General features: G+C 39.2%; 1 protein-coding gene and 1 long non-coding RNA gene across 10 annotated transcripts in view; one reads left to right on the top strand and one right to left on the bottom strand.

The window, feature by feature from the left end:
* LOC137248865 (serine-rich adhesin for platelets-like) overlaps nucleotides 1-25,927 on the bottom strand; it is a 124,195-nt gene that overhangs the window by 44,094 nt on the left and 54,174 nt on the right. For 8 of the 9 annotated variants that reach the window (XM_067779809.1, XM_067779806.1, XM_067779807.1 and 5 more), the window contains 3 exons: nucleotides 3,897-4,004; nucleotides 3,134-3,841; nucleotides 2,605-3,069 (listed from right to left, as the gene is read on the bottom strand). In XM_067779809.1, coding sequence (XP_067635910.1) covers nucleotides 2,605-3,069; nucleotides 3,134-3,841; nucleotides 3,897-4,004 — 1,281 coding nt within the window. The remainder of the gene's footprint in view (nucleotides 1-2,604; nucleotides 3,070-3,133; nucleotides 3,842-3,896; nucleotides 4,005-25,927) is intronic. The other variant, XM_067779814.1, reaches the window with a different exon arrangement.
* LOC137248876 (uncharacterized) overlaps nucleotides 22,222-25,927 on the top strand; it is a 56,391-nt gene continuing 52,685 nt past the window's right edge. Inside the window, exon 1 of the long non-coding RNA XR_010952199.1 lies at nucleotides 22,222-22,518. This is a non-coding gene — a long non-coding RNA (uncharacterized lncRNA). The remainder of the gene's footprint in view (nucleotides 22,519-25,927) is intronic.

Here is a 25,927-nt window from a genome sequence, read left to right as displayed (position 1 = left end):
TTTGTTTTTATTTTATTACTTTACAGAAAGCCTTATAAACTGATCATAACTGGATTAGCCCAGATATTATTTACATACTTTCTCAGCCTAAACTTTTTATTCCACAGAAAAATTCGGATGATTGTTGATAAATTATTTCTCTACATGTTTTAGAACGTTTTGACTATTTCGATCAAACAATTTTCGAATATTTTTTTTTAAGTCTGCATGAAAATCGATTCTTTTTTTTATATTTCGAGAGTTTTTTTTTAATATGCCGCTTTGTAGCTCAGTTTATTTAAGTTATACAAAGTCAAGGCGAATCTATACAACGTGATGGCAAAGCGAATTCAACCAGTTGAGTGTTTCAGATTTTCCTTCATAATATAAAAAAATAAATGCTGATTTATGAATAATTCGCGATTTTTTTCGAAAACGCTTTTAAATCTAGTTTGCATATATTTAATTGCACGATTCATAAATTTTGTACAAAAAATGGCTGGGTATTGGACCAAACCAATTTTTTTAAAGAAGTCGAGGATTAGCAAAAAATAATTTCTCCGTTTTTTCGAAACTAGACTATAGCACATAATTATGGGGTTTCGGAGTTGGAAATTTAATGCTTCGTAATATATTTTTGTTCATTGAAAAAGGAAACGCCTTTTCACGTCCACATTTTTAACTTTTTTGGTTTTGTTATACGTTAATTTAGAAGAAAGTTAAGAAAGGTTCAATTTCGAAAGCTCGTATCTGTTTATGGAACTAACTTCGAAAACCGGATAAATTCCTTTTTGCTTATTGCTTAATCTCACGCAGATGACGTTGCAATTGTCATAAGTGGAGAGTGCCTTCCAACGATTAGTTCTTTGATGGATCGGGCGCTTCGGGATATTCATACCTGGACATCTAATGTCGGGCTGAAAGTCAATGCGCAGAAGACGGATATGGTCTTGTTTACAAAGAGATACAAGGTCCCAAATTGGAACAGGCCTAAGTTAGGAGGGGTTGACCTTACAGGAGAAACCTTGTACAAAATATCTAGGAATCATCCTAGACAGTAAGCTGTCATGGAAGCTCAACGTGGAGGAGAGGGTGAAGAAGGCCTCAACGGCACTCTATGCATGTAAAAGAATGCCGGGGTGTACGTGGGGCTTATCGCCCTCTCTTTCTCATTGGGTTTTTACAGCGATTGTAAGCCCTATTCTATACTATGGAGTTCTTGTTTGGTGGAAAGCCACACAAAAAACAACACTCAAAAAATTAGAGGGGGTATGCAGACTATCGATGCTTAGCAGTACGGGAGCCCTGAAAACAACCCCGACGGCTGCACTATATGCCATTCTGCACATTCTACCTGTAGACTTGGTAGCAAAGAACATAGCATTAACAATTGCAACCAGGCTCGGTGCCTCGGGGCAGCTTGAGCGCCGACCATATGGCGATAGTAGTATAGCGTCATCAATCACAAGACGAAAAGACTACCTGATACCCTATCTGCGCTTCGAGGGAGATCTTAAGGACACAATAGAGGTGGACGGTTGGCGTAAGGGTGCGCAAATGGCGGACGAGGCGATACATGTGTGCACAGATGGTTCCAAAGTAGTGGAAGGAGTTGGGTCTGCGGTATAATTTGTTGATCCGGAAATAAGCAGATCCTACAGGCTGTCGGATTACTGTAGCGTTTTCCAAGCGGAAATATTAGCCGTAACCAAAGCAGTAGAAACCCTGGAAGAGAATAACTTAAGCTGCAACCGTGTTAACTTTTATATTGACAGTCAAGCAGCAATTAAGGCAATAATCTCGCACAGCACAACATCTAAATGCGTGTTGGAGTGTAAGCAGTCTATGGAGAGAATCGGCACAGGGAGAAGGATACATCTATATTGGGTCCCAGGGCATATGGGAATAGATGGGAATGAAAAAGCGGACGAACTAGCTAAACAGGGCGTGGGCGAGATTAAGCGAAGGCGAGAGGTGCACATGATCGACCAAGCGGGAAAGGCGTGGGTTCAAGCGCGGGGCTGTAAAGTGTCGAAGATTATGTGTAGGTCTTACACCCTTAGACTAACAAAGTGGCTTCTATCACTAAAAAGAGAGGACTGTAGACTCATGACGGGTATTCTGACTGGACACTGCCTTCTGGCGTCATATGCCTTTAAATTAGGCTTGGCCAGTGATAGCAGATGTAAGAAGTGCGGGTTGGAGAGGAGGAAACGATCGAGCACGTTCTGTGCTCGTGCCCTGCACTTGCCAGGCTAAGACTCCAGCTATTATATAGGAGTGATACAGCTGTCAGGTCTAGAAGCAGCAAGTGGCTTAAGTCCTAGGAAGCTTCTAGCATTTGCCAAGAGGACGGAGTTATTTTATAACATAGGTCCTGGTTTTTAATAGGGTTTTTCAGTTTGGTCGTTAAAACAAACTTCTGGTAACACTACGGACCCAATCAGTCTATGTGAGGTCCTCATGGACCGGCCAGTTCAACCTAACCTAACCTATTGCTTAATCGCGCTAAAAAAATTAATATAGTCCATTACCAAAAAAAAAAAAAACATTGATTTTTTCGCATAGTGTAATTGATAAATTTGTTAATAATTTTTACTATTTCGTGTTGCCAACGTAACTCACCGACAATGGCAGTGATTTTGCATAGTTGCCAATACCAATGCTATTGCTGCTGCTACCACCAACTACCCCGCTCGTGTTACTATTTGTAATGCTATTACAGTTGCCACTATTTGGTACTGTTGCTCCGGAAACCTTTGCAGATAAAGCAGAACTAACATTGACACCGGTGCCGTCACCCTTTTCGCCCATCACCGATTTAAGAGACCGATAACGCTCGTCTAACGGCATCGGGAGGGAACAGGATGCAGCTGCCGATTTCAGTGTATTGCCAAGTGTATTAACCGAAATTGCCACTTCACCACTTTCACACAAACTATTTTCGCTACTATCGATTTGATGAAAACGAATCACCTCGTCGACGTAATGATGAGAACGTGTTGGAGCGTAATCCACATCACCACCACGATGCAAACTCGGACGTGGTATGCGCATATCAATATCGACGCGTTCATAAAATGGTAAGCCCTTATACAAAATGTTAGTTAATGAAAATTTTACTTCAATAAAATTTGATTATCATTTCTTTTACCTGCCCACCGTCTTGTGCTTTTGAAGGTAAAATTTGCTGTTGTTGTTGTATATCTATCATGTCACCAATATTTATAATGTAGTCACCAGTACTTTTAATGGAGTTGGCGGTATTTATAGCTGCATTAACGATGCCTGCACCGGCTGCCATTGTGCTCCCAACATTATGACCGCTCGCTGTTGTGGCCATATTACCACCGCCACCTAAACTTGATACGTTAGCACCAACACTGTTACCGCTTTCTTTGTTACATAAGCTTGTGGAGTTTGAGTTAGTGCTGCAGCTAGAAATAGTCGCTGGACCGCCACTAGAAGCGTTAATTACACCACTAGCACCACCACATACACCGATTAATGCACTGTTGTTACCGCTGTTCAAAGTAACTGTACCAGATTCAACACCCAACAGAAAAGCACGACGTGCATAAACAGAAGCCTGTTGCTCAAAACTATTCAATAAGCAATTTGCAACATTAACGTTGCTGGGCAAGCTGCCGCCTTCGCGTTGACGTGATGATACCGATGAGTTTTTCTTGTGCCTGGAAGTATGATTTTGGCGTCTAAAATCGGATGGTAGCTGTAGAAGATCCTGCAAGGAACCACCTTGTTTTTGTTGATGACGACTTTGTGAGTGTGGGTGATGACGATGATTATCTGATCGTGTCGATGTTATGCCCAGATCTTCATTTTCAACTTTTTGTAGCAAATCCTAATAAATAAATACATAATTATGTGAGATATTCGAGTACTCTCTATTTATTTACCAAGAAAATCTCGCTTTTATCCTTTTTATCCTTGGGCGTCTTATATGTGTAGGCCTCCTCGAGCAACTTTTTCAAATCGGGTTCTTCCAAATCAGAAACATCTGATTTCTGAAATTACAAAAAAAGATATGTCAAAAAATGCTTGTGCAAGATTCAAACTTAGTGTCAACTTAAAAATTAGTTTTAAACTCGTACTGTAGCTCTATTAAAGTTTCTTAAAGACTTTTATATTGGTTTAAACTCTACTAGTCCAACTCAATATTACAACAGTTTTTGTGCTATATAACAGCAGAGCCAGTAAGTGCATAACATGCTTTTACATTAAGACTACTCACTGGAAGAAACTACAGGCCAGCCAAAATACGGCTCTCAGAACCGCCACGGGCTGTCTTCTTATGTCCCCAGAACACCATCTACATAATGAGGCGAGAATACTCCCCATCAGGGAGAGAAATGAGATGCTAACCAAACAGTTCCTGTTGAATACCCAGAAACCTGGGCATCCCAACAGACATCTGATTGATGAGCCAACACCGCCTAGGGGCTTAAGGAGTCATCTCCGTAAGCATTATGAGGAAATACGGCACCTGAGAACTCACAGCCGTATGAAGCCAAAAAACACAAGCAGGTCGTGAGTTAACTCCACAAACACGCGTCGGTCGTTTATGCCGGGAATTGCTCGGTGAATCCAGTACTGAAAGAACAGTACCCAAAACTTACGGAAGAGGAAGGCATACTCCCCAGGGAAACGCGAGTCACTCTAGCTCAACTTCGATCTGGATACTGTAATAGGTTAAACTCTTACCTATCCAGAATCAACCCCGACATACAAAATGTATGCCCCGGTTGCAATGTGTCCCCACATGACACCAACCATCTTTTTAATTGTAATGTGGAACCAACGCCTTTAACACCCCTCTCATTATGGTCCACCCCTGTTGAAACAGCAAGTTTCCTTGGACTCCCGTTAGAGGATATTGATGACAATTTTTGATCGGTCGTACCTATTGGGTGGGGCGAAGCACTGCTACTACAACAACAACATTAAGACTGATACAGAGTCGCAGTTAGCATATGTCCAAGAAAAATATCATATAAAAAATTAAGAAGTTGCTGTTTTGAAGTGAAATTGGAATGTTCGATCTTTAGGGGGGTCATTTGCAAGTAATATCTGTGCATGTATCTGTGGTCAACCATTTTGATAAAATTAACCGGAAATTGTCGGTTTTATTAGATAGATTGACAAACTTTTAACTTTCAGTTATGATATACAGTAGAGATATACGTCGCCGCCGCCGCCGATTAGCTACGTTTTTCGCACGCCGCCGCCATGTCAAAAATATATGTGCTGGCATATTGTATAAGGGCCAGGATACGTGGTAGCGATTGGTGGTCGAGATTGCTACTATTCGCACGTCGGGAATTGTAGCTCTTAAAAACAGCCGAAAAAACTGAAGGCGCCAGCATTGATACTAATCGTTAAAATTGTGCCACGAGAGTCATGACTATTAGTAGATAATTTATAGCAATCGTAAGTCGCCTTTGTGCGTGACCAGCATGTAGCCACATATGATTTAAAGAAATCGTGCCGACGACAGATATTAGAGTTAGCCCAGAACATCTCCTTCGGCGAAACTACGCTAAAAAAGTATGACCATTTAAAGTGTTTGTCCCTCTCTCCGCAAGGATCTACTCCCGAAAATTTTGAACGATCCACGAGATTTTGAGGCAAAAACCGCGGATTTTTCCCAAATGGCCGAAACGTCGATTTCCTTAAATACATATAAACAAAACAAGTTAATGATATTGTTCCAGATCGTCAAACATACCACTGACGTCAGCAGTATGTTTCCATATTCATTAGTTGTGAACAATGTGATACTTTGAAGTCCAGCAATTCAATTCAGAGGTTTACGCCGACCAATTTGTCGGCGCGCCGGCCACGCCGCCGATTAAGTGACCGGCGTAAACCTCTAATATACAGTTGTGAAATAGTAGTGCCCGATGTAATTTTCTTTTCTTTTAATAATTTCATAATTTATTAAGACAAGCACTTGGTGTTAGAATTCACATTATATTTCAGTGGCATACGATGCAATAATGAAATTAGTAGTGAATACAAAAACAGTTATTTTATTACATAAAATGTACGAATATTTATAGCAGCATAGCCTAGCTTATAGAAAATTATTTGGTTTTAGTAAAGGGGTTATTTTTGCAATCTACTTCGCACCGATCCCTAATTGAGCTTTTTAGACGCTTTTAACTTTTCGCCAGGATCAACGGTCCTCCTTTATGACGGTACACAGTTTCTTGTATGAGATTGGAGTCAATTAGGTGGCCAATTAGCTTAATACCATTATCCAGAAATCAAAGCTGTGCCAGTAGATTTGAGTATTGAAGTCGTGGTGCTGTTTCAAAGCCAATTTGAATAGTATTGTAACGAATTTAGGGAAATTCCGCTTATTTGAAACTTTCTGCAAACGTTCGAATCGCTAAATTGTCGAATAAATAACTCTTTATTAGACTACTTTGAGAGTACTTCACAATAACTCTTATTTCACAACTAATTGCGTGTTTAAATCAAACTGATTACTGATTACTCAGCTTGCGCTGCTTTTATACTCTCCCTCGCTTCATTCGCATATTTCTCCCAAAGTCTATACGTTTCGCCTTCTGCTGTATCTACTGCTTGGTAATTGAGCTACATATATGCGTATGCATGTGTGAGAACCAACTTCGGCTGATGACTAAATGTGTTTGTGAGTATCTCTTCGTTGCCTTGTATGTATGTGTATAAATTATCATTGATTTGATGTACACAAGAGTGGCAGCTTGCTTTCTTGTTGTTGTGCCTTTATTTTCTTAGTATCAGCTTAGTGCTGGCTCGGTAACATTTCGAATGATATTGCAATAGGCCAGTGGTGCACAACGCCAGCAGAGCTTCAAATACAAGCGCAACTTTTTCTGTAGAAGTATGTATTTACATGTACCACGCTTCAGCATAAAACTCACGCATGACATGTTTAGTGCTTGAAGTACAAGCAAAAACTGGTTGACTGCTTGCTTTATCGAATCTCTGTCGCTGCGCCAACATGACATGCAGGTGAACACCGAATAGTGTTCCGAAGTGTGTAGAGTGCACCACTGCATTAGGCCCTTAAGTTGGTCTCGCACAAGTAAATGAAAAAGTACCCCATACAATGGTTAATAGTTTTTAATGATTTATAGTCGCCAAGGTTCATCGAGCCTTGCGTAGAGTTTTTGGGGAGGAACCTACCACGGGAAATTTAGTATCACAAATGTGCAACAGGAAAGAGTGCTGGACTGTAGTGAGCAAAATGGCATTTATAGTCATGAGGCAGTGGCGATTAAATCGACACTCAGAGCAAGCAGCGGGAGCCTGGACGCAGAGACAACAGTAGGCTGTTAAAAAATGAGAAATATGGAACGCCACCCTGAAGTAATGCGAAAGTGGTACCGGGTTGGGCGACGGTTCCAAAACGACCCAGCGGGTTAGGGAGTTAGAATATACCCGCGGTAGGTATGCCTGTCATAAGAGGCGACTGAAATACCAGATTCAAGGAGTTGTGTAGCGTAACCTTTTCAGGTTGCCAGCGCAATATACATATAGCTTCTCCAAATCCAATTGTCAACCTCACCTTCGAGCGGCGAATCCCGTTTCACTAACTAAGACGAGGCTCTGGCGACCCCAACTCCTCATGGAACTTGGGGTGGGGAGGGAGGGATGGCCTGAAGGTTTAATGTGGCCATATAAATCGTTCCAGAGATGGTCGGGCTAGCACCTTAATGGTGCTGTGTTACCCGAGCGTACCGGATCTGTATCCGGCAAAGGACCATCACATCGATTACGCTCCCCAAAGCCTTCGGGGAGTAACCTTATCGCTACAACAACAACAACAACGGTTCCAAAACGGGGCTGTTTTTTAGTCTACGGACACACGGTTGCTGCGACGGCAGCAATTATGGTGCATTAGACATTTTCAGCCCTCCCGCAAAAAAAAAAGATCTCAGATTCACACCTGGGCTTGAGACTTCACAATCATTGGGGTTGGTCCGTGGCAACTTGGTTATGCTATCACTGCATTCTTCGTTTTTCTTCACGGTATCAGCAAGAGGTGATAGCATAGAATATTCCGCATCATTACTTTGCATATTTTCCAAGTTGAGAAACTGAACTGTTTGAATATGCACAGTAAAAGCACAGCACTGCACCAGAAAACAGAAACATTGTTCCCGGCTGTGCTACGCTTTAGCTGCTGACTTTCCCGAAGCATATCACATTAAAAAAATTAAATAAATATTGATAAAAAAAACTAAAAACAGGCAAATATGGCGCCACTTTAGTATCTACAATTCACTTGGAACCTTATGTTGATAGCACCGTAGCACAGAGGTTCGTGCCTCCGCTCTTAAGCACATCTCGTTCTGTAGCGAGTTATTTAACCACTTCAATAATTGCACCAGATGAGTCTAACTCTCCTTCGCGCGCCTAGCCTAGAGAGTTAAAAACAAGCATACATACAAGTGAAGCTAATATAAGTGTGTTAAAAAGTTAAAATTTTTACAGCACAGTAAAGGGCCAATTAAACTTCCTTAGCCCTAACGCCATAGTCGTAACCATACCCATAACCATCTTCAACGTGATCGATTAATGGTGCCTTAACCTAAAAATCGTGAAAATTTCATAAAAATGAAGAAAACGCAAAAAATTACAAACATATTCAACAAAAAACAAGTTTTTTAGTGATAACGTGTCCAAAACAATGAATAAAATCTACAAAAAGTTATTAAATTCACCAACTCAAATATTTGTAGGTTATGGATATGGCGAGAAACCAAAAACCAATTGGTTGGCTATAATATGGTTATGGCTTTAGCGTTATGGTATGGCCCCATTAATCGATTACATTGATTTCCATAAGGTAGGTTCGATCAGCTGTTTTATCTGGTTATGGTTTTATGGTTATAAGTCACCATTAATTGGCCCTTAAAAGCAAATTTTTAGGGGCTGTTGCGCCAGTTTTACAATCGCTGTAATAAAACCTCCTCGTCAAACAATAAAATAAGCGTGTTTTAGATTTGTTATGCGAAATTACTAGGGTGGAAGCACTGGTACAGAAGCAGTCTGGAAAATGTATATTTTTTATATTTACAATCAATCCTGAGCGCGATCATAACCTCAATATCGTTTTCACGGCACTCGAGATATAAATCATTTGAGTCAGCTTTCGTGGCAAATGAAATTCTAGACACCAATTAACTGCGTTTTAACTTGTGAAAGGAAGAATCAATACATTCCTTTGTCACATTCTGTAACCTAACATGCCTTTAATTGCAGTTATACTTATCACAAGAGTTTTCTTTTTTCTCTTTTACATATTTTTTGGCACCTCATTTCATTCTAGTTGATGTTGAATTTTAAGTACGTATTATCAATTAAATGCTATCTACATTTGCATTTATTTGCATATACTTAGTATTGTCTTATGACGACACTCACGATTCAAATAAAAAATAAATAAAAATTTAACAAAATTTTCTGTCTGCGATCAAAAATATAAAGATGTGTATGTATGTATGTAATACACATATTATTTGTATAATCTAATTATTTTCATATTTTTTTATTTTTATTTTGCGGCGCCGTTGCAGTAATGTGGTTTTGGTTAACTTTAAAGTTAAGAAAACAAAACAAATAAAATAAAAGTACTTCACCACTTTTCTACTTGGCTCTCGAAAGGACGTATGGCGACTATCTCTGATTTTTGTAAGCGCTTTAACACGATCAAACAATTTCGAACCGTTTTATTTTTTTTTTTTATGTTGTTGTTGGTTTTTGGGATATTGGGAGTTGTCGTCTCACACTCAACGCTAACGGTGCATTGCGGTTTTCTATGTTTCACTTTTTATTGTTCTTTTTTTTTATTATGTGAGTGCTGATAGGAAAATCGTAATCGGCGAACATTTCTAGCTCGACATTTCTCATTGAAGTCTGGTCATCTTTGCGCCATATCAGTGTGCGAAATTGTTGGCATAGGGTGTGTGGTGTAGGGTGCAGTGCGGTGAGGTGACGCGATAAACAGCAAACATTTGGCAAACACTTTGAATGCCAAAGTGCATCTGAGTATATACATATGTATGTACAATATACCCACATTAAACCCTTTGAGAAAAAAAATAGACAATTTTTGCTTGGTAATTCGAGAATCCTGAATCCGCAACTCGGTAAACAGAATATTGTTGTCCAATGTTAGGCTCACATAGGTCAACTTCGATGCAGGTATGCCATATCGACCAATATCAGTTCTCTCGCAAGTAGCAAAGACATTGGACAACCGTCCTGCTCCCACATTTCACTGCAAATCTTCGCTTAGCCAACCATCAACATGGCTTCGGGAATATGCATAGCACTACCACCGCGCTAAACGCCATAAGCAACCAGATAAATTACGAATTGAACCAGGAAAAACTACATCATAGGACGGTGCTCGTGGCACTTGACCTGTCAAAAGCCTTTGACACATTCATGCCACTCTACATCAAGCAATAAAAGCTTCATTTTTGGCCACTTTTTCATTCTATGTGGTTGGCACATTTTTTATTCTGGCACCCGCTCCAGCTAATGCGGGGGATTTATCTCACGCCTAGAAGTATGCGAACGAGACAGCAGAGAGTATAAAAGGATCGAAAGCTGAGTAAGCAGCAATCAGTTTGATTTAAGCAAGCTATTGGTTGTGAAGTATCAGTGTTATTGTGAAGTACTTTAATAACGGCCATTTTGCATTATTGAATATTAGAGTTATTTATTCAACAGTTTACCGATACGAACGTTAGCAGAAGGTGTAAAATAAGCGGAGTTTCACTAAATACGTTACAATATTTTAAAATGATTGTTTAGCTGGCTGCTCATATTTTGTCTATTAACTAGATTTTAGAAATTAAAAGAAATGCTGATTTGAAACACAAATAGGCAATTCATGGCACTTCAATTTTATAACCGCGAGCAAAAGACAAACCTTTTTTCCATTCTGGCCATTCGCCGTTCTCCCTGTCAGCTATTATTGAACTCTTCAAGAGGATTTTTATGTGTGAGACATTTTGGTAAAAGTTTTGAAATACCATACGATTTGTAATTGTGATAGTTAAAATCACTTATTTTTGTACGGAAAGCGAAATAACGACGCCCACCGTCAATCGGCTGATTGGATCTTATCAGCGCGGCTTCAGACCTGGCAAATCTACCATCGACCAGATTTTCACAATGCTCCATATCTTGGAAAAAAACCTGCGTAAAAAGGAATTAGCACATATCACCTCTTCGTCGATTTTAAAGCCGCCTTCGACAGCACGCTATGCCTGAATTCGGTTTCCCCGCAAAACTTACAACTGCTGTGCAAAATGGCGTTGAGCTACACCATCAGCTCAGTCAGAATTGGAAAGAACCTCTCCGAGCTGTTCAAAACTATATGAAGTTTCAGACAGGATGTAGAAAATTATACTAGCTGCAGAACTTAACCGCTCTGGAACAATATAATATAAAAGCGAGCAATTACTGGCGTATGATGATGACATTCATATCATCGGCCTGAAGAGCCGCGTCTGTAAGTTCTGCTCACTTCAAACTTGAAAAAGAAGCGTCTTGACGACCACGCCACTGTTAAAATGTAGGGCGCGATAACCGCCGAAGAGATTTAAGGCCGAACTTCTGCTGGCAGCCATAATTTCGAAATAGTCAAAAACCTCGTTTATCTGGGAACCAGCGTTTACACAAACAACAACACCAGCTCTGACGAAGAATCACTCTTGCCAATAAATGCTACTTTGGACTGGGTAAGGAATTGAAGATCAATCAAATCAAATCAATGGGCAAACGGAAATCATGCTCTACAAGTCTCTCATCGTACCCGTTCTGCAATATAGTGCCGAAATATGGACATCGGATGAGGTGGCTTTGGGAGTATTCGTGAAAAAAGTTCTTCAACAGATTTAAGGACCTCTACGTGTTGACGACGGCGAGTACCGAAAAAGATTTGATGATGTGGTTTTTGTATTAAAATTTAATTTAATGATGAGCTGTACGAGCTTTACGCAGTCATTAACATAGTCCGGAGAATTGAAACGCTGGCTAGGCAAGTATTTTTATCGGAACCTGCCTATGGAAGCAGAGATATAAGGCGGCCCTCACTCCGCTGGAAGGACCAGGTAGAAAACGATTTAAATTCCCTTGGTGTGACCAATTGGCATCAGTTAACCAAGGGAAGAAGCGACTGGCGCGCCTTGTGGAATGGCCATAACCGTTTAAACGGTTAAGCGCCAATTTGGTAAGTAAGTAAGCTCACAATTGGAAATTTTTATTACAAATCGACAATTTTAACCTCTTTGAAAAGAATGACTATCAGGAACAGGCTAACGTACATATATTGGATTTTCTTCGCATGCAAGAGTTAGAGATGGCTGTGTACATATGCAAACTTTCTATCCCGATCCCGCTCTTCCGGACATTCTATTTTTTTATCAAAAAGGATGCTCTGTATTTTTCTAGAATTTGTTAATGTGGTGCCAGGAGAGCTTCGAATACAAACGCAACCTTTTTTGTGGTAGTATGTGTTTACATGGAGCATGTTTAAGCACAAAAATTCACGCCTGGGATGCACAAGCTAAAACTGCTTACTTTACTGAATCTCTGTCGCTGCGCTCGCACTACATATTACTGAACGTCGAATAGCTTTTGGAAGCTCTCTAGTGAACCACAGTATTAGACAGACAGTATAAAGTAGTTAATTTTAATCGTACTCATTAACGCGACCTAAAGTATAAGAATAGTTTCCTTATAGTTACTCGTACTTACAACAGAACTAACGGACTCGGGGATATTGTTCCAGAGCCTTACACCGTTGATGAAAAACAGTGTGGATGCTGTTAAGGAGATCAGTATACTAGAACACAATACAAAGTACAAACAATACTATTAATGTGATCGGAGCTGATCCCGAATTCTAACATTCGTTAACGCTAAAACTCCATCGCTAAATCATATATATTATTTCTAATTGTTGTTTTTATGTACGGGTCCCTTTTCGCTCTTATTTGGAATCCAAATCTATAAACAAAGTTTTGGTTGTAAAGATGGAGATTCGGGCCATTAGCGAGCTTCGGGCAATTTTGGTCATACTGCTTTTATTTAGCTATATTTTATTAAAATAGTTTGTTAAGAGTAAACGATTGTGTGCACACAAAGCGAGCTGCCAGCCAGCTGTAAGTTTTAATTGATTGATAGAACAGCTGATTTCTGTTGATATTTGATAAGAGACTTTTATATTGGTTGCGCAAGATGCGCACGGGTTCGGCTCGTATATCTAAAACAGTATCAAGTGCGCAGAAAAGTATGCAACATTTAGTAGCATATTGTAACGAATTTACTTGCAAATCCTCTTATTTGCAATCCTCTGCTAAGTTCGAATCACTAAACTGTTGAATAAATAACTCCAATATGTAATAATGCAAAATGGCCTTTTTTAAAGTACTTCACAATAAAACTCAAACTGTGCAACGAATAGCTTGCTTAATAACCAAACTGATTGATAGCTCAAATGAAACTCTACTATTCAAAATAATACTGCTCTTGCTCGCTAGATAGCGTCTTAGTCGAAACTGCTTGACAACTCAAATCAAACTGAATTTCAGCGCCTCTACAATTGCCGCCTTCTATACTCTTTGATCTCAACCTTCGCATCTTCTAGGCGCTTCCAGAATTTTTTAGTCCAGCAGCTCTCAAACTTCTCAGCTGTAACTACAATTGCACAATTTTATAGTTTTTCTCATTGCATACTTATAGGAGTATCTCAGATATATGCATGTGTTTGTGCATTGACTCTCCGCTGCTCGTATACGTACATGGTACATATGTGTAGACGCAATTATTGTTTCGTTTATGTAGATACATAATGATTGATCTATGTATGTGAATTCACGTCACTGCTTAGAATCGGCTTAGAGACAATAGCATCGCTCAGTGCTGCTAACATTCGTTACAATATTGTCAGGGATATTAGCATCACTAAATTATCCCATCACTAAGGCGATGCTAAGGCCATGCCAAGCAGTATTTACGTTAATAATTAAATCAAGTATACACATATATAAGGCAGCCCAGAGAGATGTCACACACAGATGCATTTACTTATATGCCTATGTGCGCGCGAGAGACTGTAAACTACAAACATTCACATCAATAATTCAATCCTTATGTATCTACATAAACGAATAAATAATTGCGTCTACACTTATGTACGTATACGAGCAGCGGAGCGGCAATGCACAAACACATGCATATATCTTATCTGAGTTGTCACAAGAGAGAGCAATAATTTGTGCACGTAGTTGTGGCTGGCGATTTTGTAGCCGAAACAACTAGTAAGTTCTGGAAATCGAAGAGCCTAGAAGTATGCAGCGTAAACTATAAAAGCGGGGCAATCGAGTAAGAAGTAATTCAGTTTGATTTGAGATTTGGATTAAGCGCTATCTAGCGAGCTATAGCAGTATTATTTTGAATAGTAGTTTCATTTGAGCTGTCAATCAGTTTGGTTATTAAGCAAGCTATTCGTTGCAAAGTATAAGTGTTATTGTGAAGTACTTGAATAAAGGCCATTTTGCATTATTACATATTGGAGTTATTTATTCAACAGTTTAGCGATACGAACTTAGCAGAGGGTTGCAAATAAGAGGATTTGCAGCAAATTCGTTACAATTGGTGTCAGAAGAGGAATTGTTGAATAAATTCCAGAGGACAACAAGGACATGGCAAAGTTCAGTGAATTGAAGATCCAGCAACTAAAGAAGGAGTTGGAGAGCCGTGGATTGAATACAAGTGGCGTTAAACTCGAACTTCAGGCACGGCTACGAGAGGCAATGGAAGCAGAACGAATTGATGTGGACGAGTATGTCTTTTATCCTGATGAGGACGAGACAACAGCAAAAATTGAAGAGAAAAATGAAACACCGCAGACAATGACGAACACAGACCTGAACATGATGTTGGCTGCAATATCGGCACAAATGTCCGAAATGTCATCACAAATATCTACCAACATGTCATCACAATTGAAATCGCAAGAGACACGCATAACATCCAAGATGGAAACTCAGCTGGAATCGCAGGAGAACCGTATAACAGCGAAGATTGAAGCACAAGAGGCACGCATATCCGAAATGTCGGCGCAAATTTCAGCACAGATATCATCGCAGATCTCTGCTCAACTGGAAGAGCAAGAAGAACGTATTTCCTCGAAGTTGGAGGCGCAAGATACAAAAATTTTACAGTTTGAAGAAAAAATCGAGGCCGAGGTGGATGCTTTGAGAGGACGTATCGAGCAGTTGCAACTAAATCGCCCAGCAGTTTTAACTAGTAATTCAAAGGTAAAAACACCATCCTTTGGCGGTTCTGTTCCTTTCCAGGTCTTTAAGCTACAGTTTGAGAAGACCGCAGCAGTGAACAACTGGAATGTGGAAGATAAAGTTGCCGCACTCTTCGTAGCATTGAAAGGACCAGCTGCCGAAATCTTACAGACTATTCCAGAGTACGAGCGGAACAGTTATGACGCATTGATGGCTGCTGTAGAACGGTGATACGAGAGCGAACACAGGAAACAGATATTTCAAATAGAATTGCAAAACCGCTACCAAAAAGCTAACGAGACTTTGCAGGAGTTTGCTTCGGACATTGAAAGATTGGCTCATCTTGCAAATGCGGATGCACCCGTGGAATACACGGAAAGAGTGAAGATTCAGAGCTTTATAAATGGCATACGGGACGCCGAAACGAAGCGAGCCACATACGCGAACTCAAAGCAAACATTTTCTGAAACGGTATCCCATGCATTGACTCAGGAAACGGCGTCAGTATTGAGTAAACCAGCATACAAAGCTCATCGTGTGGAAGTAGAAAGGCCAGAGTGGGTAGATACAATTTTGGAAGCTCTGAAGGGATCACAACAGAAAAATGGTGGAGTTATGAAATGTTTCAAGTGCGGTAACCCAGGTCACATTGCACGTCATTGCAGTAGCAATTCCAATAGTTCCAACAATGTGGGTGGCCATAAACGCAGAGCTGAAGGAGACGAGCAAATCTCCAAATCCACTCAATCGTTAAACTAAAGCGAGTCAGCCGCAAGGGGCGACAGCTGGCTCCCTCAATTGAATGCCCCATAATCTCTATCTCGCAAATTGGAAGAAGGTCAAGCAATCTTACTGTCGGAGGACATGTGGATGGAAAGGAACGTTTACTGACTGTAGATACGGGTGCATCTCATTCCATCATTCGAGCGGATTTAGTCAACAAGAAGATAACAGCATTGCATGGAGCAAGATTGCGTACAGCCACTGAAGAAGACAGCACGGTTCTAGGAGAAGTATCATGTGAAGTCGCAATTGGGAACGTCACGGTAGTACACAATTTTATAGTGGCAGAGATTGTTGATGAAATCATAATTGGAGTGGACTTCTTAATCAACCAGGGCATCAAGATCGACATGCAAAGCAAGACGATGCGATATAAGAACATGGATGTACCACTTAATTTCGGCTACGAGAGAGGCTACAGCAGTAAACGAGTGCTGGTGGAAGAGAGTCAGCGAAGACCACCAAAATCCGAAGCAGTCATCTGGGCAAAGGTTGATGGAGATTGTGGGACAAACAAATTGTGGGTTGTCGAAGCAGCAAACAAATCAGCACTGAACATACTTGTAGGAAAAACCCTGGCTATGACAAAACAAGATGGACGTGTTCCGGTAAGAGTACTCAATGAGTTCAATTCACCACTCAAACTGACTAAAGGAGCTATTTTGGGAAGATGCCAAGAGGCTGAAGTAGTTATTAACTGTGAACAGCTCCAGGAACACGTTTCAGCTAGTAATACTAATCTTTCAAATGACATCACGGCATGGACGCAGGGGCTAGAGGAAGCATATCAGAGTAAGGCAAAACAACTGCTCCTAAAGTACGCGAACATATTTGACCAGGATGGTTCTAAACCAGGCCGCACCAACGTTGTGAAACATCAAATTGACACTGGAGATGCGAGGCCGATCCGTCGAGCTCCACGTAGTGTTCCACTGGCGAAGCGGCAAGTTGTGAGTCAAATTATACAAGAAATGAGCGACAGCGGCGTCATCGAACCATCAGCTAGTCCCTGGAGCTCACCGGTAGTACTTGTAAAGAAGAAGGATGGAAAAATGAGGTTTTGCGTGGACTACCGAAAGTTGAATGACGTTACGAAAAAGGATAGCTACCCATTGCCAAGAATTGATGACACTCTGGACTCGCTCTCTGGTACGAAATGGTTTTCCACACTGGACTTGAAAAGCGGCTACTGGCAAGTGGAGGTAAAGGAGGAAGACAAAGAGAAAACAGCCTTCAGCGTCGGAGATGGTCTTTGGCAATTTACAGTAATGCCCTTTGGACTATGTAATGCACCAGCTACTTTTGAGAGACTCATGGATCAGGTATTGAAAGGACTACATTGGAAAACATGCTTGGTGTACCTGTACGACATCATCGTATTGGGCAAGAATTTCGATGAACATCTTAAGAACTTGGAGGAAGTTTTCCAAAGAATAGCTGGCGCTGGTCTGAAGTTAAGTCCCAAAAAGTGTGCGCTGTTTAAAAAGGAAGTAAATTATTTGGGTCACAAGGTAACGACAGAGGGCATCTGCACTGCGAACGAAAAGATAGAGGCTGTAAAGGATTGGCCAAGACCACAGAACCTACATGAATTAAGAAGTTTCCTTGGGCTGTGCACATATTACTGCCGATTTGTACAAAATTTTTCCAGCGTAGCCCATAGCCTCGATGAGCTTACAAGAAAAAATAAAGCTTTTGAATGGAAGAAGGAGCAAGAAGTGGGTTTCCAAACATTGAAGGAGCGTTTGTGCACTGCCCCAATGTTAGCATATCCGATTCCAGGAGCAACATTTATTCTAGATACAGATGCGAGTGGATATGCTATAGGAGGCGTTTTATCACAACTGGTCGATGGACAGGAGAAGGTAGTTGCATATTACAGCCGTTCGATTGGAAAACCAGAGAGGAACTACTGCGTTACGCGGAGAGAGCTGTTGGCATTGGTAGAGTGCGTTAAACATTTTCACAAATACCTCTACGGCCAGCGATTCCGTGTCAGGACAGATCACGCAGCTTTAAAATGGCTACTGCAGTTCCGTAATCCGGAAGGACAATTGGCACGGTGGATCGAGCGACTACAAAGCTATGACTTTTCCATTGAGCATCGAAAATGTAGTACCCATGGAAATGCAGATGCAATGTCACGAAGACCATGTAGTTTGGAATACAAGCACTGTTCAAAAGCCGAGGCTAAAGAAGACATTATAGATGTCCGGCTAATGACTATAACATGTACAGATGAATGGGACAAGGAACAGCTAAGGAAGTGCCAGCTAGAAGATGCAGATCTGTCACGTGTTATGCAAGGGCTCGAACGAAATGAAAGGCCAAACAGAGAAGAGATGTCAGCAGAGAGTCCCATTGCGAAGTCATATTGGGCACAGTGGAACAGTTTAGAATTGATATCCGCTTGCCTTCATCGAGTATGGGAGAGTGAGGATGGTAAATACAAGAATAAACTGATAGTTGTTCCCAGAAAGAGGATTCCTGATGTGCTCAGCGAGCTGCATAATGGTCCAAGCGGAGGTCATCTTGGAATCACGAAGACGCTCGAGAAGATTAAACAGAGATTCTATTGGGTTGGTTGCCGTCAGTCGGTCACTGAGCGGATTGCGAAGTGCGAGGTTTGCAGCAGAGCGAAAGGGCCCAGAACACGAAGTCATGGCCAGATGAAGCAATATAACTCAGGTGCGCCATTTGAAAGGATCGCTATGGATGTCGCCGGTCCATTTCCTACTAGCAACGACGGAAACAAATATGTACTGGTAGTTATGGATTATTTCAGCAAATGGCCAGAGGTATACCCAATCCCAAATCAAGAAGCGGAAACGGTAGCAGAAGTGTTTATAAACAATTGGGTTGCAAGGTATGGTGTACCAATGGAGTTACATTCTGACCAAGGCAGGAATTTCGAATCAGCTGTGTTCCAGGAAATGTGTAAGTCATTGGGCATTCGAAAAACACGGACAACTGCATTGCATTCTCAATCCGATGGTATGGTAGAACGATTCAATAGAACATTGGAGGAGCACTTAAGGAAAGTAGTGGACAAGTACCATAAAGAATGGGATACCCGCATACCATTATTCTTGATGGCTTACCGATCAGCAGTGCATGAGACAACGGGCCTAACCCCTGCAAAAGTAATTTTTGGCAATGACCTTAGACTGCCAGCTGATTTGAAGTTTGGGATAGATGCCAATGCGGAGAGAAATGTTAGGAAATCCACTAGTGATTTGGAAGAAGAGCTAAGAGAAATACATGATCTGATAAGGCAACGAACAAAGATTATGAGTGACAAGATGAAAGCCAGATATGATAAAGCAATTAATTCAGAAGGTTTTCAGGAAGGAGATTTGGTGCTGTTATACAACCCACAACGTAAAAAAGGTTTGTCCCCGAAATTGCAGTGTAATTGGGAAGGCCCATACAAAGTTGTAAAACGGATCAACGATGTAGTGTACGGCATACAAACCATCGGTAAACCACGAACCAAAATGAAGGTGGTCCATTTGGAAAGGCTAGCAACGTTTAGATCGAGAGATTTGTCTGATCGGGACGATCAGACTTAGGTGGAGGGCAGTGTCACGGATATTAGCATCACTAAATTTTCCCATCACTAAGGCGATGCTAAGGCCATGCCAAGCAGTATTTACGTTAATAATTAAATCAAGTATACACATATATAAGGCAGCCCAGAGAGATGTCACACACAGATGCATTTACTTATATGCCTATGTGCGCGCGAGAGACTGTAAACTACAAACATTCACATCAATAATTCAATCTTTATGTATCTACATAAACGAATAAATAATTGCGTCTACACATATGTACGTATACGAGCAGCGGAGCGGCAATGCACAAACACATGCATATATCTTATCTGAGTTGTCACAAGAGAGAGCAATAATTTGTGCACGTAGTTGTGGCTGGCGATTTTGTAGCCGAAACAACTAACAAGTTCTGGAAATCGAAGAGCCTAGAAGTATGCAGCGTAAACTATAAAAGCGGGGCAAGCGAGTAAGAAGTAATTCAGTTTGATTTGAGATTTGGATTAAGCGCTATCTAGCGAGCTATAGCAGTATTATTTTGAATAGTAGAGTTTCATTTGAGCTGTCAATCAGTTTGGTTATTAAGCAAGCTATTCGTTGCAAAGTATAAGTGTTATTGTGAAGTACTTGAATAAAGGCCATTTTGCATTATTACATATTGGAGTTATTTATTCAACAGTTTAGCGATACGAACTTAGCAGAGGGTTGCAAATAAGAGGATTTGCAGCAAATTCGTTACAATATGATTACTCTAATACTCTCACGTGAGACTGTTTTAGATATATTTAGCGATGGAGTTTTAGCGTTAGCGAATGTTGGAATGGGTGTGCAGGCCCTAGAGCATTGTTTACTATATAGTTTGGCAGCTTAAATTAAGGTTATGTTGGGAATAGAGTGGAAGGCACTCGAAGGCCGTGAAAAAAGGCACTCGAATGAAGTACAATGAAGGAATGATGTTCGGAGTTTTTTCAAAATTTTCCCAAAATCCTGATTCAGAAAAGGGAGTGTAGTTAAGTACGAAAATGAAAATATGTGGTTAGGTTTTGCTCTTTTTTTAGCAGGAGATTTTCAATTTAAAAATGTAATATACAAACCAATGTTAATTCTATTACTCATTTTATCTATGGGGCTTCACATATACTTTATAATAACATGATTTTTATTTTTACGATTTATTCCTCAATGAAAATAAATGAAACACGTATAAATGTAGTCATTAATCATGTTTTTTACTTCTTAATTTATGTTAAAAAATAACTCTGTGTTAAAAATAGCAGAACTAAAATCTCAATTTCATACTATTTTTATACTCAGCTTGCTTTGCACACAGAGCATATTAACTTTGATTGGATAACGGTTGGTTGTACAGGTATAAAGGAATCGAGATAGATACAGACTTCCATATATCAAAATCATCAGTATCGAAAAAAAATTTGATTGAGCCATGTCCGTCTGTCCGTTAACACGATAACTTGAGTAAATATTGAGATATCTTCACCAAATTTGGTACACGAGCTTATCTGGACCCAGAATAGATTGGTATTGAAAATGAGCGAAATCGGATGATAACCACGCCCACTTTTTATATATATATAATTTTGGAAAACACAAAAAACCTGATATTTAGTAAATAATACACCTAGAATGTTGAAATTTGACATGTGGACTGATATTGAGACTCTTGATAAAAATTTGGAAAATTTTTTTAAAATGGGCGTGGCACCGCCCACTTGTGATAAAATCAATTTTACAAATATTATTAATCATAAATCAAAAATCGTTAAACATAAAAATAAAAAAAAATTCGGCAGAGAGGTTGCCTTTACTATAAGGAAGGCTTTGAAGAAAAACTAACGAAAACGGTTAAGGACCACGCCCACTTTTATATAAAAGATTTTTAAAAGGGTCGTGGACGAATAAAATAAGCTATATCTTTGCCAAAAAGAGCTTTATATCAATGGTATTTCATTTCCCAAGTGGATTTATAACAATAAATAGGAAAAACTTCAAATTTAAAATAAATGGGCGTGGCACCACCGCTTTTATAACTAAGCAATTTTCTATGTTTCGGGAGCCATAACTCAAAGAAAAATGAACGGATCGTAATGAAATTGTGTACACATATTTTCCTTATAGCAGACAATATTTTTAGTAAAAATGGACGGGATCGGTTAAAGACCACGGCATCTTAGATACAAACAAGTTTAAAAGGGTCGTAGACTAGAATAATAAGCTATAACTTAGCAAAAAATAGTTTTGCATCAATGATATTTCACTTATCAAGTTTTATTGTAAGAGGAAATTGGGAGACATTTTTTTTAAACGAGCGGTGCCACGTGTTATGTATAGAAAAGTAATGTATCTGAAATGAAATGTACAATGGAAGCTCACGCTGAGTATCTAATGTTCGGTTACACCCGAACTTAGACAGCTTTACTTGTTATATAATAAAAATGATTTTATGCATGCAAACATTTTATACCTATGCATTATATGTATGTATCTTAACTTTCTCGCTATATAAGGTAACAATTCCAGGGGCCGTTTTCACTATCTTCGGTTAACGCTAACAAGCAATTTATTTGAAAGAAATCGTTCAGTGATTTGTCAAATAAAGTGTCACATTGAAATAAAGCACGTTAAAAGTTTCCATACCACAGATAGATCGGAAATTTATTGAGAATTGCACTGCGAATATTGGTCTGTTGTGCCCACATCAGATTGCGTCGCATTCCAGGAGGATATGTTCCGCCGTCTCCGCTGATCGATCACGAAATCGACATGAATACAAAATTATGTTTTTATTTAGTTGAACGGCAATAGAAAATCAGTTTTTTTTCTTAAATACAAGAAACTTCAAGAAGAACGTAAGTTTTTAATTATTTGTGTGTTGCTTTGACGTTGGCGTTGCGTTGCTTATGGATTGAAGCAATTAAAGCGCATGTGTTCAAAGTCAGATGTAGACGCAACGCATGTGGCAAAACGACGCAAAAGTCTCCTTACACGTATTTGCTTTACGTGTTATTTATCAATATTAATTAAAAATGTTGGATGTCCTAAAAAGTTGAACTTAGGCAAGATACACACGAGGCGTAGCTTCGTAGACCCTACAAAATATGGCATGCAGCTAGGATGTCTCTACCTCTCAAGATTGCTCATGCTGTGCCTAATACGCGTCTATGAAGCTACGCCTCGTGCCCATCTTCTCTTAGATTATATTTCAAAGAAAAATTTGTATTTTCATTTTTTGTTCATAATATTCATGTACATGTCTACTACTATGGCAGTCGCTTGCATACTACTATTTCATTAGGGGGACTCACTTAACCTTATAAATGCCTTATAAAGTTTGTAAACGTATAAATTTATCTAGTGCGTAAACGAACTGTCAAATTTTGTATGAAACATCATTTACACAATTTGTATAAATTTACGCGCACATTTCATGGTGTAAACGCGGTAAACTGAAAAGAATGCAACGATGCAAACATAATTGCCGTCCTTTTCATCAGAAATATTCGACATCAGCAAGTCATTTACAAGAATTTCTTAGTAAAGATGTTTTAGTTTTGATTTTTCACTTAATCTTGCCATTTTTTAATTTGTATACCAATCAAACATTTTTTTGGCAATAATACAACTGATCGACAATTTAGTTTCATCAAGAATATTACTAGGTGTGTTCATATAACAGCGTGTGTAAATTGATATATTTTTACACCTTATAAATTTATATGCTTTAATGAGTCCCCCTATTATTTAAAAAAAAAACAATAAGTTCGGAAAAATGCAACCTTATCACGTGCATTCTCAAACACTGTTGCCATACCATGTTTTCATTTGGGACCAAAATTTATCGAAAAAAGGACCCGACCTCAAAAAAAGGACCAAATTTTAGATTTATTTTATTGGTATACAAACAATTCGGCAAGTTACTAGAGTATCGTATTTGTTGTAAAAAGCAAAAATTGTAGGATGTTTCAGTGGATTCCTATATAAAATTTTAATAAAGGAGACACTTGGCTTTAGTTCAAATTGCACAAACCAAAACAAAGTACACCTTTAGGTATTACATTTTCAAATTTCTAGGATAAGACTATGTCTTTCACCAATCAAACGTTGTGAACCTAGTTTTGCTTGATGCAATGAAATAAAATGTATAGCGCAGTTACGTTTTAGTAAGGAACGGTTAAAAAATTTGGTTTGTGGCAAACTCAGAAACCGTAAATGAAACTAAGCAATTGTGTTAATGCTATTTTTTTAGATGCTTACTTCTTCCCTAACAGTTTGGTATGAAGCCTAGATTCCGTAAGTGTGAGTTTTGAACTCAGACTAAAAATCAAGCGTCTTAAAAGTTTCAACTGTATAATAATTGAATACCGATCGACCTATCTGCTCACTAAAACAAGTCTTCTTCTGGTAAGTCCGTTGTTTCATCAAAAATTAATGACAATGTGTTTGCCCGCTCATTTAACACTTGCTTTTTAATGCCTCGCCTAAATTATCTCCCAGGAGAAATGTTATTCTTCTGCTACATTTTATTGATGGAGCAATTTTCGTGGTAAGAATTCCCTTGGGTAATAGTCTAGTTGAGGGGTCGACTGCTAATACGCGTCAAAAAATATCGAGAGAGGTGTCTAAAGACGCGTATTAATCTCGAGAACAATAATCCGAAGGCGGAAAAGAAAAATTTTAACTCGTTCAAAAGATATTAACGAAAAACCGAAAAAAGACCCGCGGGTACCTCCGAAACCGGGGGTGGGATCCATAGTATTTTTGCGCAGAACACCTTTCTGCGTTGGCGGCCTTCGGCCGCGCTTATAAAAAATAACCCTGGGACTATTACCTTCCCTTGAAGTAAATTGAAAATTATATGTGGGTAATAGATTTGCGGCAAATTTTTTTAGCACTGTTTTGAATTTTTGCTTCAGTGAAAGAGAATTAAAAGTACCAAAACCGTGCCGAAAAAGAACCAAAATTGAGAAAAAGGGACCAGCGGACCATATAGGGTTGGAAAGGACCATTTTTGGTCCAAATGAACTAAAGTGGCAACCGTGTTCTCAAATGCAAGCTTCCACATCAAATACATATACATATACAGCCCAATTCTAAACGAAAATTCCGTGCGAGTTTTTTCCCTTCTCCCATTCCTCGTATTCTAAATAAAAATTCCTTGTGAGTTTTTTCACTTCTCCCTTTCCTCCTATTCTGAACAATGTTCGAAAAAGCGGAAACCGGTTATGGGAGAAAAGTAGGTATTATGAATGTGAGAGAGAGGGAGATTTCTCTGCTAGTTAAATTAAAGGGAATGTATCAAAATAGTTAAAGGAAATTGATTATTTTAAGAAAGAACACTTATTTGTACAAATTTGTGCTGAAGTATGTATTTACATTCTACAATATTCTCACGGTTAATACAACAACAACAACAACCACAATATTTATTTTAAGTCGAAAAGTATATCATAAGCAACGGTATACATATTTGATGCAGCCATCCAGAAATTGTGCAAGGATTTTTTAATAAGGCTTAAATAGATTTTGGCATATGAAGAAGTACGAATTCAACTCAACTTGGCCGCCAGAAAATTGCTTTGCTGAACGAAAGCCGGCAACTCCTGCAGATTTGTGTTATGCGGCCGTCTTCTTCTTATGTTCCGCTGTTGATGTTGCTGTGGCACCAATTCATTATTAATTTCAGTGAATACCACATGAAATGCAATTAATACTGTGCATTGTTTATATTTTATTTCTTAATTTCCAACAAATTTGCAACAATAATTAAACATTTCAATCTTTTAAAAAAAAATAAGGAATGTGCAACGAAATTTCAATTGACAAAACAGCTGACTTCGAAAATTCGAAATTCCTGTTCCCCAATTATTGTTCTCCCTAGGAGAACAGAATTGGAGGAATTTTTCCGCGGGAATAAAAAATCCGCGAGAACAAAATTCTGCGAGAATATTTAGAATTGGTCTGATAAGTACTTCGACATTACGAAATACATTGTCGCGTTCGGAGGCAAAGTATTGTTGCACAAAGCCTTTTTGACCAGCACAATACCACAGATTAAGTATAACATTTCACAAAAATAATAAATTTTTTTGAAAAATCACACCGAGTAACTGCAGTCATTGCTTACGAATTTAGGAACAATGAGAATGGCAAATACGAACGTGTATGAAATGTAATGTCAAAACGTATATGCACATGGTTGTATTTATGTGCACGAAATGCTTTAAAAACGCATGAAATTGTTAAAATAAACTTTCCAGT

The sequence above is a fragment of the Eurosta solidaginis genome, chromosome 4 (assembly GCF_040869045.1).
Source record: "Eurosta solidaginis isolate ZX-2024a chromosome 4, ASM4086904v1, whole genome shotgun sequence".
Classification (NCBI taxonomy): domain Eukaryota; kingdom Metazoa; phylum Arthropoda; class Insecta; order Diptera; family Tephritidae; genus Eurosta; species Eurosta solidaginis.
This window is presented reverse-complemented; position numbering and strand designations above follow the sequence as displayed.